The following is a 12,891-nucleotide window of genomic DNA, read 5'->3' as shown; positions in this document are numbered from 1 at the left end:
TTAACTATATGAGAAAAAGGCATGTTTATTTTCTACCCACCCCTGTCAATTCATAATTTTGTCCTTTGAAGTTTGGTTCTTTGACGAAAAAGTACATATTTTTGTATTAAAATATATTATGACATTCGGGAGAAGATTACGAAACGAACTTGCCATTCGTATGACTGATTTGTGATGTTCAATAGCGAGAGTTTTTTAGTAGTTCCTGGCTGCATGAATTTATCTCGGAATGATATATTGTTCAGCTTATTAGATAAATAATGTGTTCATTGAATAGGGGAATGGTTATGGATTAGAGATCTGCTAAATATACTGAGTAAAATATCTCTAAGCTCTCTCTGACTTTTATGCGCGAGAATGCTGATGCTTAGTTTCAGTGGATCACCACATGAAGGAGAATGAAAAAAAAGTCTCAAGATTCGCTGAGGTTGCACTACACTGATATAATAGAGTATTTAGCTCATTTCACACATCGCTAAATCGAATAATACCGAAACTTAAGGATACAAGCGACACGTGTGGACTCTCGTTTTATTTCCTTTGATCTCGTTCGATTGCCGGAGAAGCACGGCACGTTGTAAAACCTGCTATTCTCACTCTGTAATGATGGGGAGGGAAGAAGTGATGACACCACAGAGTAATGGCTGAAAATCGTCGTAGTCGTCGTTTTACCGAGACCTGCACAGGTTTAGGAGTCAATAAAAACCCTGATAAGTGGCATATAAAGCAGTAAGAAGCCAAGGTGGTCACACAGGTCGTAAAATAAATACTGAACCCCTTGAATCGCGTGGGCAGAGTGTTTCTTCTAGTTGACCTTAAGGAGAGTTAGATTTTTTTGCATGTCAAGCTAATATGCTTTTCTGTTCAAGTTTAATGATAAAAACAGTTTGGAGATAAACTTAGTATACTCTCAGTAATTGAAAAATTATGCTTAAGCACCTTAGGTATATTCACTTTTAATAGCACATATATTATTTTTCTTTGTGACACGAATGCAAATCATCTTTGCGGAATTAGCTTGCAGTAGATTCGTGGTTTGTATGAGTTTTAATAGGAATACTATACTTTGCGTTAGGTATTTGGGCATTTCTTACAAAATAAGAAAAATCAATTTAAGTTATAGAACTAATAGCATTCGATGTAGCAAAATATAAATTATTGTCAAGTTTAAACTACTATATAGCTTGGCTTTGGGATATGAAATGGGCACAAAGTCTTGTATAAACGTTTTAAGCGATGAGAATTTGTTATTAAATCATCATCATCATCATAAGTCGCAGTCTCCATTCCTCTCTTCTATCCGATAACCTTTTCATAGTGGCATATCTCTTCTCTTTCTCATCCTTTATAATCTGTCCTATGTATCTCATTCGGGAACGTCCCATGGCCTTCATTTTCTTTCACTTTTCCTTCCCTTCCACTTGTCCTTCAACGATTGTTTCCATCAGGCTATCAAGCCTCATAATATGGCCAATTAGTATAATCCGTCTTCTTCACAGGGTTTTAAAAGTCTTATCTCTTAATTCACCCTTCTTAGTACCTCCTCATTACTAAGATTACGTATGTCATTTAATAGCCGGGTATAATACAAGAAAACACTCGATGCGAAGTAATTATGCAAAACTGAAATATAGACATGCACTCTTTCTCAATTTCTGCATTAAAAAAAATGTGTTGAGTTTGCAAAATACACAGATGTACGAGTCGTTCAGTACAAGTGGATTTTACAAGCCCTCGGCCATCCCCACCGAATTCCCTCATTTCCTTAGCAGTCCGCCCCTGGCCTTAGCCTGAATCGCACGATCATTTTTTCCGTCCCTTTCGAGCGATGGCTCCAACGATGGCTCCAATGATAGCGGAAAAATAACAGCCTCACGCAATCATTTTCCGCGATCGCTCCAGGGATGGAAATCACATCTTTCTTTCCATCTTTCAGCACATTCCTTTTTTCGTCGCTGGCACCGGTCTTTCAGCCGATCAGAACGCACGGCCGATAAAAGCGATTGGAACATCACCTTGACTTGTGATTGAACGACTGTTGCAAATGCGGAAAAATGACGGAATAAGCGATGAAGGAAGGGACGGTGGGAGCGGCCATGTTATTCAGAAAACGATGGGTCGAGTGTCGCTTCGTGATTCAGGCTTTATATTCGCTCTTCCCCTCACCCCACCACTCCATGAAAAGACGATTGCACTCCGGTGGACAAGTATACTTTGGAATATCGATTGCGGCGCACTCTTCCCGATGCGGAAGGGTGAAGAACCTCTTGTCGCACTCCTGTCTCCCCATCCCCACATGCACCGTTTAATTCGCTCGTCGCTTCTCAATTATTCAACGCCCCTTTACAATTGGTCATCCAAAGGGGTGTGCTTATTGCATACTCGTGTTTTGAGTACTATTTCCTGCATCGGAAACCGCTCTCTTCCACGACATCGACGAGGAAGTGTCTCCTCCGCAAAATATAGACACTCTCAACCACCTGTTTTTGTGTACTCTATCTATAAACTACAAAGTATACTATGGGAATTCGTTTTCTCCCTAAAAATAATTCTTATTATTATTAAATAATTAGTTACAAGTCGACCATGAAGTCGGGTGGTAACATAAAGTTAGGAAGTATATTAAGACACAATAATATACATAAACAAAAATACAAAACAAAATAATAAGTACCAAAAATTTTTTGAAATTCGTCAAAAAACAATTTTTTATACAATACATGTCCCCATATACATAGCACCAAATCAGCAAAAGAAAAGCACATGTCTACATTTACATTGCCCAAAATATAGGACTCTAATGAATGCTAGGTGGAACTTAGTTACAGCATTTCCCATTTATATTTTGACGGCTGGTGTCAAAACACCCCTCGCCACACACCTATTGAGGCTGCTTGCGGGGTAGTATGTAGATTTAGATGTTCAGTCCCGAGTGAGCTGTACTCTCAGTAATCTACCGATTCGATCGATGGATTTTTCTTCCTCATAGGAAAATCCACTAGGATTGGTAGAAAATTAATTGCGTATGCTTGGTTTCGCTATTTAGTGGGCCCTTTTCGCTTCTATTCGGAAACCAAATCACCACTAGCGGCGCTGTCGTCGCTGACGTCATAATCCAAAATGGCCGTCAGTCCGGGTATACTTCTCGCGAATAACAACACATTTCAATTGCAATCTCCGTGATTCTCCTTATTGCTGTGGATACGATTGCGCATATCGGTACCGTTCTTCGTTTTCGGACTAAATTGTATTCTAGGGAACATGAGTAACAAAGTTTTTGTGACCTACTAAGAAATTGTGCGATATTTGGGTGGAAATTGCAGCCAACGAAATATCTTTGAAGGGGAGAGCGTTTTAAACGTGGGTTTGGTGATCACTGTGGGACTTCACCAAGGAAATGGCTGTGAATTAAAAATAATGGCTCTTGTTCTTACATTAGTAGCTATTAATGGTTAATCATTTTATGCTACATTAATTTAACCTTTAGTATTCATGAATAATAATGCAAAAAATGCCAATCATTTATTACTAGTTTGTGGATGTTGCAGTGTCCATCAAGTCAGTGGCAAGAGTTCCATACAATTATGGGAGAAGAAAGCTAATATGAAGGAAAGAAATTTAACAAATAAGCAGTCATAAAGGAGAAATTTCAAGCTTCTTACTAATTTCAAAATAAATTAAACTTACATTAAAATTGTTTTTGTTGGGATATAACTGAATGGAGAAAACTTTTGTGTCAGGTACCTTAAAGAGGAGCTGTTTTAACCATAGACCACGACCACTTTGGGCTACACTGACCTCTTTCTCTGGTACATATCCTTCAATTCTCTATCCTATGCCTCGAATAAAAAAAATAAATGGAGTTACAGCTTCGATCAAAAACTATAATCAAGCCGAAAGATAATTAGTTAGTTAAGTATTACCTAAACAATTCACTGGTCGTATATGACTGCAATTATACATGTAAATACTTAGATTAAGGATTAACATTGGGCCCACTGAAAAATCTACAGAACTAACCTACCTGTATGAAATCATCAATTCATCATAGATGACAGCAATACAACCACATACTGACTCATAGGCGGATTTATCCCCTCCCTCCCCAGACCCATGAGATACCAGCAGCCCCTTTTGCTAAGACCAATTATACCCCCAAAGGTTAGACCAATGCTTTTCCATAATGGCATCTGTTTCTCAGAAAATATGCGCAGATAAAAAGAAATTCATATATTTTATGTACGCCCATTGTCCCTGCATGGAATACGTACCTTCTTCCCTCAAAAGGAGTATGGAGTGAAAAGATGTCATTCACAGTAAGCTACATAGAGAACATAAGAAATACATTCTAACATGCGAAAGAGGTAACCTTGGTGACATGGACAGCAAGCAACTGAGGTCTTGAAGGAGTTAAATGAAACAAGATAACAAAATTTATATCAGTCGATATAAATTTCCAAAGAAGTCGGAGACATCAAATGGGAGATGTATACAAAGATAATACACAAATGACATGATTAGCATTGACAACATTATCATTCATGGTACACTTGATGCGGATGGTTTAAGTACATTATGAAACCATGGAATTAAAAAAAATAGTACAAAGCAATACAAACAGTAAAATATGTGTAATATCCAACAGTTGTAGTCATATCTTGGATGATTTACAATATTCAAACTAGATTTAGATTTTAATAACAGCCAGTTTGCAAAATGGAATTAATGATATTTATCCTTCTTTATAAGAAAGGCAAAACAATGCAAAAAATACACTTGATATGGAAGTTTTTGGTACATAAATGAAGGCAGAATGAAAAAATATATAATACAGGGCAATACAATAAGTAAAATATGTCCAAGTGGTGTAACTCCCCACAAATATACGATGGTATTATCTGGGCTGATTTACAATGTTCAAACTAGATTTAGACTTCAATAACAGCCGAGTTACACCATGGAACTAATGTCATTCATCCCCGTTTTTAAGGAAGGCAAAACAATGTAAAAACAAATAAAATTACTCTTGATGTGGAAGAATGTGATACAAGTACATGATGAAGCCATGGAATGAAAAAAATTATTATATCCTGCCATACAATGTGTAAAATATGTGCCAGCACGGCAAAGGATAAGTTTAGCTTCATTTTCATGAGCGATAAAATTATTTTGCACTTGTTGTTTAAGAAGTACCTCATGTTGTCAGGCTGAAGTTCCGAAAACAAAGTAACTAAACTGGCCAATTGCAGAAAGGAATCGAGGCCAGTCATCGTGTATCGGTTCCTCTCACTGACGATCATGTCAGCCACCGTCGAGTGAAAGTCATCACTAGTTACCTGGAACCCAAAATCGCTTGTCTCATTCACACATTGAGTGCCAATACTACATTGTACACCCCTAACATCTCCACTTCCAATGGATATCAGGGCCTCAGCAGCTGCAACCTCTTGAGTTTCCATCGAAGAATCTTTAGTGGGCTCATCAATGGGGCTCGCAATAATCTGGTGGATATCGGCCTCATCACACTCAGGAACTGCCTCCACAAACCCTCCACTTTGGATCTAAATAAAAAATAACCAGATTACAATGATTCAAAACAGTACTTGGCATTGGTAAAAAACAATAACACGGAAAAGATCCCTCACAGAAGAATGGTAAATGACAAATGTCCTCAGTGAAACTCTTTCCAAATCTCTATGAATTCGGGCAATTGAGACAACTAAAAAGATGAGGCCAAAACGAAAAATTTCCTGTTCCACTTCCTCATTGTTTAAGGTAATTGACGCATTAGGGACTTTTAAGTATAAATTCCATAAAATTAATAAAAGCTTTCAATGATCATCATTTGTAAGTAGAACTGAGTTTGTTACTGTGAGACAAATGAAATGCTAACCATATTTCAGTACTGAATTTGGTAATACTTAGCTAAGATGGACCAAAGAAACGACTGAAGATTTAGTTCTCTACAGTAATATGTAAACTGATCTTTATCCAAATTATAAGAGATAAAACGATAATATAATATATGAAGACATTTTTTCAATCCGATAAGTTGATGCCATAGAAATTTGGCCAATAGGTAAACAACCAAGTGTATGGCCTTAGTGGAAACTTTATTTTTGAATAACCATAAATACCATAATTTGTTATTTTTCTAACAATTTCTCTAGTGTTACTCACGCAATAACTCAAGATTGACTGTTCCCATATTTATCTAAATTACATGCCTCTAGTTGTAAACCTAAAATATCTAAATATGGTGGTGGACTGCAAGATTTCAAATCCATATACATTTTTTTCAATAGCTGCATCACATCACGCTGATATAATGCAACCTTTTGCATGATGTATGCACTTTTATTTTTCGGCAACGTTTTTAAACATCTATAAAAAAATAGGGCTGCACTTCCAAGCCACAATTCATTCGAAAAAATCACAACTTATGTAGTGTCCCAATATACTACCACAACCACTAAATACGAGAAAGATAGCAAGTTCAGCACTCTATAACCAAAACAGCTAATAACCACTTCCTTGTTACTACCCAGTTAGATAGTTGGCCCACCTATGCTCGCATTAGTTTCAGCCTTATCTATGGTTGCTAATCAATGAATTTTGATTTTTAATATACGGCTGAAAACTACAAGATTAAATAATACATTCCTTTGAAATACCTACCTTAATTGGCTCTCCTCGTCGTCCATGCCGTCTGTGTACTCAAACTGGAGATTTTTCTATCGACGATGTTGGTAAATTCATAGACAGGACACATCTCTTCAAAAATCGATGTCTTGCTGGAAAATCTATTGAGAAAGAACACATTAAAACATCGATAACTACAAGGAGGTTAACATTCGCATCGACTTCACAACGTGATCTCAGCCACGTTGAAACAAATTAAGAGAAAAAAAGTGAAATAGAAAAATGTATACGTACCCGGTAATATATAATCGTTCTTTATGAAGTGCAAAGAACACACCAGCATGCTCTTCGTCACCTTTTTCCCGATTTTCAGCCGGTGGATCCACAAATTCCGTCGATCGACCTTCTCCATCTTACCCCAATCATTCCTGCGATAGAAAACATCGCCTGGCTTTGGAAATTCGTGAAATCGAACTACGGTGTCCCTACAGGCCTTGGAAGAACACTGTGGCACAGAGCAATTCTTGTTAGATTTCCCTTTTCTTGGAGAAAAAGTCATCGGAATATTCTCCATAGCAAGCAAACGACACTACTTCTCCTCAGAAGAACCTTTTCTGAATGAGCCGTGCGCAAAAGTATACCCGGACCAGTGATTCTACTTTCCCCCGGTAGTTGGCGTGTAGTTGGCTGGAACCATGAATAGCGTTGAGGTGTTTTTCCCCGTCCCCTTCCTTCCGCTCCTATCCCCTCCCAGAGGCGTCGGCGGGCTCCCATCGCGGCGGCGCCTCTATCCTTTTTCCTTCCTCTCCAGCCCCTCCCCGGGTGATCGGGCGGATCAAGCCACGGGCTTGGGTCCAGGCCCCGGTGTGTTGTATCCTTAAGAGGGTTCACCTAGAACCCTCATCATCTCTGTACTCTCAGTAATCCAAAGTAGCCCTATGATTTCAGCATGGTTAAGATTCAAAATAAGATGAGTGATGGTAAGATGAGAAATGAGTGATGTGAATGTAACTCTATATATAATCTAATCTAATAATATATATAATCTATAAAATATACTACGTATGATTTATAAGCAACGTTAACCAGTTCAGGAGTAGATTGATGCCTTCTGATGTTATGACTAACGACAAGGGTTAAATATTCGTATAGTTTGATTCACGTCATTAGTTTCCTTGAATCCAAGTTTAAGAACGTGAGGTTATTCGTTGGGGTTATTATTTCGGAAGAATGGTTTTCTCAGCGGTAAACCTGCATTCATTGTAACACACTCCTCAAACAATTTAAGTACCTATGTACTTTTGACTAACACTTTTCATTTAAATAGACTTTGGTTTCAAAGCCTATTTAAATATCTTTCGTGGAGCACGTGGAAAATATCTTACGTGGAACTTGCTCAGTGTAAAGTTGAGTTACCGATTTTCGACTGAAACAACAGTCAGAATTTTACCTATAGCCAGCAATACACGTATGTTGTCTCATTATTCTGGGAAAACTTGGAAATATTTATATAAATAGTTCTGAAAGCGATCGCTGTTTCATGCGTTATGGATATCATGCGATGCCTATCAGGTGCCAAAAATATAACGACCGTTCACGTATCGGGTGCCAACAAAAACGAATCGAATTGGTTCCGTGCCAAATGGAACTGTATGTGCGTGAATCGAGCCTAAAACAAATTCATAAAAGGTGAATGAAAAGTTGAAAGGGTCACTCTAAACTAATGGATAGTGAGCTGAGAGTGCAATCTCAGGTGGGGAATGGTCAAATAAGATGTATATTTTTCACCAGCTCTATCGGAGGAAGTATTACTTTTATTCTGCTTGCGAATCTGTCCTTGACAGTAGGTCACGCATAAAATTTTTATGTTTGAAGAAATACGAAGGAATAGTGGAAATTAAGCGGGCTGTTATCGGCCTGGGATTAAGGTCTATCGAAAAATGAAGTATATTTCATTTTCATCAATATTTCAAATAATCATCCTTTAATTGTCCTTCATTGACTGATATTAGTAACTGACGTCGATTTAAATGCTTATAGGTTGTGGAAGTTTTTCCCTAATCAGAATTTTCTCTCAGGCTCTGTTTGCGATTCTGAAATAAGCATCGGAGAAATGTTGATTGTAATTAGAATTCAAATTTCCCTGTGTTAAAAATCTGACAGAAGTTCGGTATACTAAAATAATCGAGATAAAAACAACTTAGGCTTACGTAATACTCATGTTGTAGCACATGAATTGGGTAATTGAAGTCAGATAATTTTGGATGCTTGAAAAAGACGAAATACTCGCTTCATAATGCTTGAAAAAGTAAGATCATAGAACTATTAGCATTGTTGAACTGCCCACGTGGACTTTTATTTTGATTTTTAACATAAATGGATGCCGCCAATGAAAGAAAAACGTTTTATTTAAATAAAATATGAGGAAAAAATATTTTTAAATTTTTAATCTGTAATAAAAACCTCCTTAGGATTTCCGCATAGGAACCACATTAAGCTAGCATTAGATATATTAATCGAAAAAGGAATTTGTGATCGATTAAAAAAAAGTTTCATCGTTGCATGTAATTATGATTCTTGATGTAAAAAATTACCATTTTTTATTATTTCTTTAAAATATTCAACATATTTGTTTCAGAAGTGATGGAACTGTTATTTTTCCTGTAGTATATCTAATGAATATGATAAATCTTATCCAATGATTCATTTCGTTCGTATAAATCTTGTGTCTAAGTAAGTGAGTATATCTTTAATCGGAAATATTTATTTATTATCAATATTCATTTCTTTTTAGAACTTTCATAAAACTTTAAAAGTTCGAAGATTAAACTTTATAGTTCATTGGTTTTTAAAATGGTAGTTATATTTTTCCGGAAAAACTATTATTCAATCTTGAGGAGATAAATTTTGTCTTTAATTTTTTTTTCGTGATTAGGGAATGTGACCTTTACTCCTACACTTTTCTTTGAAAAACAGTTATGCACGCAAGGCTGAGATAAGCGATAAAAAAAGCAAACCTACCAGCTAAAGAGTGATATAAGTAATATTATTCATCCGCCTGATTCCATTTACATGACAGTAAAAGGCTGCAAAATACGAACTTGATTCTGTTGTACTGAGTCGAACAAAATTTACTTCCCACAACCTTCACTTCACAGCTGTATTCATGTCAGATCAGGGGATACATTCACTCCTATCCCATAACTCCGATCTTATAATTGTTTATTTGCGACTGTTAAAAGAGAGCCGTGGTAATTTTCTCTATAAGGGATAAGTTGCTGGGTCGCTCTTGATCACCTTCCTGTGAAATACGTCTCGGAGACGACTGTGTAGATTTAATTGACCAAAAACATGTAATCATTCATTCATGAAAACTTATACAAATTGCGATTCACAAAGAAGTCTTTTTAATTGGTTCATATCATAGTAAAGTGAAGTGAAGAGAAAGATTATAGAGAAAATTAAGTGTTTCATAAAGCCATGCTCTCTAAGTAATCCGTTTTCACATTCATAGATCTTAAGGGTGAGCACTAACTCATATCCTTATTTATGCCTCAAAAACGACTGCATTGCAGGCATATGAATTTTGTAGCATCAACAAGGGAGGAAGGTGTATGAGCATCAACCAGTATCCAGGTGATTTCGTGTAGGAATCAAGGCAGAAGGTGACGAAAAAACTATGAGGACGAAAACATATTTAAATCCGGTAGTCTCAATTAGACTCAAAAAAAGTAAAGCGAATCGAAAACATTTCAAGCTCGGTCAGTCATATGAAATGTTATCGTGAGGTACAAATGGTGAAGTGAAGTTACTTACTTTATTCTTCGGAATATGGACCAAATAATTGAGAAATAATAGAAAAATGTATTTTAAGTCTCAGTTAGTAGAGATCTCAGTTTTGGATACCATGTATGAGAAACGGTTTCAGTTTTGTGAAATCTTATTACATTCATGCTAAATTTTATGCATGAAGCAATTATATGCATTTTATCTAAGTTAAGCACTGAAAACCTCAACAAGAAGACGGAATAACCTCATAGGCCACATATTGAGACGTGATGGCCTGATGAAGACAACACTGGACGGCATAAAAATCGGCCCTGACACCATTCCTGCTAATTCTTATGTAAAATGACCTCCTTAATCCGAATATAAACTCCGTTTTTTCCCATCACCCACCATTTTCGGGGAGCTCCCCCCCTCCAATTTTCATCACTTTTAGGTCATTTGGAGGAATTAAAAGGATTATTTTAGCATTTAAATTTTTTCTAGGGGTTTTGAGGGGAGCGAAGTCCTAAAAAAATTAATATTTATGCTAAAGAGGTTGATTTGGGGGAAATTAGTCTCCATAAATTGTGTAAAAACGCATTAAAAATGATCACTTTAGCATTTTTTTTCGCAAATTTTCACGTATTTTAAAAAAATTCCCGCTTCCATTTCACATCATCCTTCCCCGAAATGATAAAAATATATAGCTACTAGAAACATCAGTAATAATAAAAATATTTTGCTGCATAACATAGCAACAACAATTAAAAATATAGCAATGGCTCGGATGATTCACTTTACTACGATGGCCTCTCCCACCTGTCCCGCTCAGGCTTGGACGGCAATTCTCTTGCTTTCGCAGCTAAAAAAGGAAAAGTAATACTTTCTAATTATACGGAAAATATAAGATTGAGATTTTTATACTCTCATTGGAGTTAAAAGGTATTCTTTCTCCTTAATCATGGAGTTCCACAAAGTATCAGCCTCTAAAATCAATTATGTATTTTGAAGTTGTCGTCACCTTCCCTCAGTATACCTCTAATGATCGAATAGTCAACTCTTTCGGTGTTCTGGACAAGGGTCCTTTTTTTCAAAGTAGTTTAACTTGTGCAAAACAATAAAAGTTGTTGTACTCCGGCTTTTTCCAAGTGAACGTCAGTATGTGGGCTTGAGTTGTGATTATTACCGAGATCTAATGTGTAATTATGTTACGCGTGTGTAAAAATCATCCTCATTGCTTCAGCTATGTTTGCGGTGAATTGACTTAAACGTTGCAACAATATCCTCTTTCTTTGATTCTTAAAACTGCATATAAATTATACTCTGACCGCCAAATTGGCGGTCAGGACTAGGATTAAGCTCCAATTGTTTGCTGTACCACTTGTTACAGTAATTTGACGAAATATTTGGTAAAACTACTATTGCTGCTTCTGAAGTGAAGAATTGCTGAATACAATTCCCTGCTATTTGCGCTAACGGCACAAAAAAGGTAGAACGCTGAACTCATAAGATCTCCAAATAAAAATCTTTTGAAGAATTTGCATGAAATTCTGCCGTGGCTCCATAAGATCGTTTAATACATCGTTTTACTTGAATTTTTGTATACTGTATCCTTTTGTATTTGACTACGACTTTAAATCATTAAAAAGTGTTTAAATATAATCGTTTAGCTTCTACGGTTGAAAGAGTAAATAAGAACTCGCGAAACACTAGCATAACAGCGAAACGGTCGCCTCCTTCATCTCGTTATGAGCAAAATATTTGATTGGTGCTTTTATTACAGCGAGAACGATATCTCCGGATTGCAAGTAGTTTTTTTCAAATAAACTTTTACCCATTAAATGATTTTTTCAAATGGTCGAAAGGAAGAAATGCTAACGCTAACTGTAATAAATAATGATAATAAAATATAGTAATTCCACTGCTTCTCATCCACCCTCATTATATTTTTTTTACATAGACCGGACAGCCCGATCGCTTGGAACCACTCGTCTCCGTGGATGGACTCGAGGAGGAACCAATCGAATCTGGCGCCCGTCGTGGGACCAATCACGCCAGCCGACCAGCGAGCGCAGTCCGCCGACACGAACAGCTTCACCTACGTGCCGCTGCGTGGCGTTCGGGTAAGACTCTCTTTTGGGCGCTCGAAGAAAAATGCACGGGAACCTCTCGTGTGTATAATTTGTTCTTTCCCATTTCATGCAGGTGGAAAGCTTGATGGATGAATTTGAAATATATCACCCTTCTATTGGTTTTGAAACATGACTTATCAGGTTAGCAATTTGTATATCGATCCGAACATATTGAGGAATCCATCGGTGACAATATTCGTACTCGAGAATGGAAGCTATATCGACAGAAGCCAAAATTATTAATCGGACCTTGGTAAACTATATGATATGCGCTTTAGTTTGCGATCTTCTACTCCGCTGAATCAACATGAATGGTAATGAAGCGGCCAATGTTAAGGCAGTTAAATAG

At 36.9% G+C, this 12,891-nt stretch overlaps 1 protein-coding gene across 1 annotated transcript in view; it reads left to right on the top strand.

The window, feature by feature from the left end:
• The window catches only part of LOC124157326, a 104,122-nt gene that overhangs the window by 88,677 nt on the left and 2,554 nt on the right, over positions 1–12,891 (top strand). The window contains exon 5 of the mRNA XM_046531960.1: positions 12,371–12,533. Coding sequence (XP_046387916.1) covers positions 12,371–12,533 — 163 coding nt within the window. The remainder of the gene's footprint in view (positions 1–12,370; positions 12,534–12,891) is intronic.

This window comes from Ischnura elegans, chromosome 4 (genome assembly GCF_921293095.1).
Source record: "Ischnura elegans chromosome 4, ioIscEleg1.1, whole genome shotgun sequence".
NCBI classification, from domain to species: Eukaryota; Metazoa; Arthropoda; class Insecta; order Odonata; family Coenagrionidae; genus Ischnura; species Ischnura elegans.
The sequence above is the reverse complement of the archived record's forward strand: the minus strand, read 5'-3'. Positions and strand labels throughout refer to the sequence as shown.